Source organism: Ambystoma mexicanum, chromosome 7p (genome assembly GCF_040938575.1).
Source record: "Ambystoma mexicanum isolate Mex_15411 chromosome 7p, UKY_AmexF1_1, whole genome shotgun sequence".
NCBI lineage: Eukaryota > Metazoa > Chordata > Amphibia > Caudata > Ambystomatidae > Ambystoma > Ambystoma mexicanum.
The window spans coordinates 684,041,029-684,044,874 of NC_090939.1; the positions used below are offsets into that span (position 1 = coordinate 684,041,029).

A 3,846-nucleotide genomic window follows, 5' to 3' on the forward strand; every position below is an offset into this window, starting at 1 on the left:
TGGATTTTGCATCTGTTTTTCGGACTTAGCGGGCAGGGCAGTAGGCAAAATTGCCCACTTCACAGGGGTGCCGGTGGCGCGCCATCCTTGCCCACTCTGCGCCGGTGCCGTCTGCTGGGGGAGGTGCGCCGACTTGATAGCAACACTTAGCAAACCGCTCTGGGGCGCAAAGTGCGATAACCCACCCCACCCCGACTGCAGGCGCACGCATGCCCATCACCCGCGGCACTGATATACATGCGCTCAACCCACACCACAGCAAAAACACACAGGCAGGCACACTCCAACTCCGCCCCTGCCCGTAGCCGTTCCATCCCGACGTCACCCTTCATGCAAACGAGCCACCCCGCCGCTGTGTTCCCATTGGCCGGGCTGCGCTCATTTAATGGCAGCCTGCGCGCTCTGCGTATGGCTGCTCTACCTCACCGCCTATCTCACTCGCCACCCTTCTTTCTCCTCACTCACCTCGGGCGAGGAGGGAAATCAGAGAACAAATTAGTCCAGGGTGCTCCTCCTCTTCTCCCGAGACCCCTCTTCTACAGGCCCGAGCGGCCTGACAGTTCTCTCCAAGCTGCCCTGCTAATTTTCGAACTGGGAGCGTTTTTATTCGCTGTAGCGCCGACCCCCCCTCCTCGTGCTCTTTCCTCCACCCTGTGATCCTTGGCTCCTGAACTGGCGCCTTCTATTCTATTCCCTCCGATCTGGGGGCGGCCGCTGTCCTTTCAGCACCAAGAAGAGAAGGAGCGCTGCAAAGGAGAGGGGAGAGCGACCCCGGAGGCGGAGCCTTGGGCCCAGATGAAGGAGTGAAGAAGAAAAGAACTAAGAAAGAGAGGGAGGGGGGGCGCGCCGGCAGTGACACGATCAGAAGCCCTCCCCCAGTGGCAGAGTGCGAGCCGGGCACTTGTGGGCTGAGAGCAGCAGCAGAAGCACCTGTTGGATCCGAGCGCTCACAACTTTCCACGGTGCCAGCTCCAGAGGCAGAAGGTGCGGGGAAAGTTGCCAGACTCGCTGTCCTTTGCTCGGATCCTCTCCGCGTGTCCTCTCCGCACTCGCTTCCCCTCCAGGGACCCGGCCTCAGCCCCCTGCGCTAAAAAGAACACTCTGTAAGTCGCTGCAGGGGCGCCCCGAGGAGCCGCCCGAATGTATAGCATGATGATGGAGACGGACTTGCACTCCCCCGGGGCCCAGCCCACGTCCAACACCGGGCAGAGCGCAGGCGGAGGCGGCGGCGGAGGAGGAGGAGGAGGCGGGGGCACCAAAGCCAACCAGGACCGGGTGAAGCGGCCCATGAACGCCTTCATGGTCTGGTCGCGGGGCCAGCGCCGGAAAATGGCCCAGGAGAACCCCAAGATGCACAACTCGGAGATCAGCAAGCGGCTTGGCGCCGAGTGGAAGGTCATGTCCGAGGGCGAGAAGCGGCCCTTCATCGACGAGGCCAAGCGCCTGCGGGCCCTGCACATGAAGGAGCACCCGGACTACAAGTACCGGCCCCGCCGCAAGACCAAGACTCTGCTCAAGAAGGACAAGTACTCGCTGGCCGGGGGGCTGCTCTCGGCCGGCGGCGGGCCGGGCGGCATGGGCGTGGGCCTGAGCCCGGGCGGCGTGGGCCAGCGCCTGGAGAGCCCCGGCGGCGGGGGCGCCGGCGGAGGGGGCTACGCGCACATGAACGGCTGGGCCAACGGGGGCTACCCGGGCTCGGTGGCCGCGGCCGCCGCGGCGGCGATGATGCAGGAGGCGCAGCTCGCCTACAGCCAGCAGCAGCAGCAGCACCACCACCACGCGCACCACGCGCACCACGCGCACCACCACCCGCACCAGCCGCAGCCCATGCACCGCTACGACATGAGCGCGCTGCAGTACAGCCCCCTGGGCTCGCAGGGCTACATGAGCGCGTCCCCGTCCGGCTACGCGCTCTCCTACGGCGGGGCGCAGGGCGGCGGGCAAGCGTCCCAGGGCGGCACGGGCGGCTCCGGCTCGTCGGCCTCAGGCGCCCTGGGGGCGCTAGGCTCCCTGGTGAAGTCGGAGCCCAGCGTCAGCCCGCCCGTGAGCGGCAGCGCCGTGCACCCCTCGGCCCGGCCGCCCTGCCCCGGGGACCTGCGGGAGATGATCAGCATGTACCTGCCGGCTGGGGAGGCGGCCGAGGCGGCGGCGGCCGGGGGGCGGCTCCTGCACGGCCTGAGTCAGCCCCAGCAACAGGCGCACTACCACCACCACCAGAGCGCGGTGAACGGCACCGTGCCCCTCACGCACATCTGACCCCCGCCCGCCCCATCTCCCGCTTCCCGGTGAGGACATGCACAGCAGCGTCGCGGCCCACAGCGCCGAGAGGCCGCACAGATTGGGGGCAGGGCGACCCCCCTCTCAGCGCGCTGGAGTTTCCAGACACTCCAGCGCACAGCTGGAGAAACAGTCCATGAAGGGATCGTTTCAATTTTGGAAAGGTTTTTTTTTTTTTTTTTAATGAAGCAGGTCGCATGTACTTTATTTGCACTGCCCGGGGGGGACATGTGTGCACCCCAACAAGAACACAGCATGCCAAAAATGCGGCAGCACCCCGGTCTGCAGAGCAGGCCTTGATCATAACACTAGAACGTTGCCCCCAAAGTTGCTCGACCCCTCATCGAACATTCTGGACAGCCTTTACACTGTGGCAGGTGCTGTCTGCCGTCGGCTCCCTGCTCCACATCTGCGCAGGTCAGTTTAAAGAGGGGGGCAACGGAGAGAAACGATGTCATCTGGACTGTGCATGAAAGTTCAGGGTGTGCGCTCCCCCCCAGCACGGCCAAACGAACAAGGACGCATTGACTGCACTCATACAGCACAGACATTCGAGACGCTTTATGTGGGGGGGGGGCAGAGAAAGAAACTCCTACACATTCAGCCACCTCTGCTGGGAACTGGGGCGCTCTCAGCTTGTGCAGTTCCCCCCTTTGTACAGAATGTTTTTGGTGTTCTTGTTAAAAAAAAATACAACGGAAGGAGAAAACGAGGGGGAACGTGGCGCCGTTGTTCCGTTTGCCTTTTTAAGCAGATGTCCCTGAACGAGTTGCGTTTTAGCCTGAACTTTGGTGTTTTTCCTGAGACTTTTTGTACAGTATTTATCAGTCATGGAAGACAAACATTTTATTTGTCGGGGAGGGGGGGGGACTCATATGACATATACAGACATTAGGAAAGCCTGTGTTTCCTAGCTAAAACGCGGACACATTATTGTGACGTCGCTTGTGGCTTTTCGGTGGCCAGTGCAGACACAGACAGATTCCAGATCCAAGAACGCAACACAAACAGTTTTGTATATGTCAACGCTTTCGTTTATTTATAAAACCCCCTCAACCCCCGCTCGCCAGAAGAAAACAAAAATATATGACCTTTTGTAAGAAAAAAACAAAAACACTGTAACCACAATGTTCAGTTTGCTTTTCTTTTTGTATTATTTTTTGTAAATGCACTGTGAAATATGTTTTATTCTTATTCATTTAGGCGTTCCGAGTGAATTTTATTTGTGTATAGTTTGCGGGGGTACAGAAAAAAAGTCCTGCTTAAAAAAATACGAAATCTCATGGATGCGAAGGATTTTGAGTTAAATAAATTTGGAATTACAGATGTCACTTGTTCTCTTTTGCAGTGAAAGTGTGGGTGGACGGGGGGTGGCTCTCGTTGTGCGGGCCCTCGTTGGTAGGCAGGGGCAATACCGGCGTAACATGGACATTCAGAATTGCGTTTCAATAGATATGTTTCTAGATGTATAGTGTGTGACTGCCTGACAGACATGCCTGCAGGGTTGCAAACACAAGGCTCGGCTGAAAGTGCCCCCCCCCCCCTATAAAAGAGCCGGCATCGTTGTGA

General features: G+C 59.3%; 1 protein-coding gene across 1 annotated transcript; it reads left to right on the forward strand.

Annotated features, from left to right (window-relative positions):
• Window positions 1-355: 355 nt before the first annotated feature.
• Window positions 356-3,608, forward strand: SOX1 (SRY-box transcription factor 1). Its single transcript, XM_069636772.1, has one exon. It carries the CDS (start codon window positions 1,141-1,143, stop codon window positions 2,254-2,256), a length of 1,116 nt encoding a protein of 371 aa, XP_069492873.1. The 5' UTR covers window positions 356-1,140; the 3' UTR covers window positions 2,257-3,608.
• Window positions 3,609-3,846: the final 238 nt, after the last annotated feature.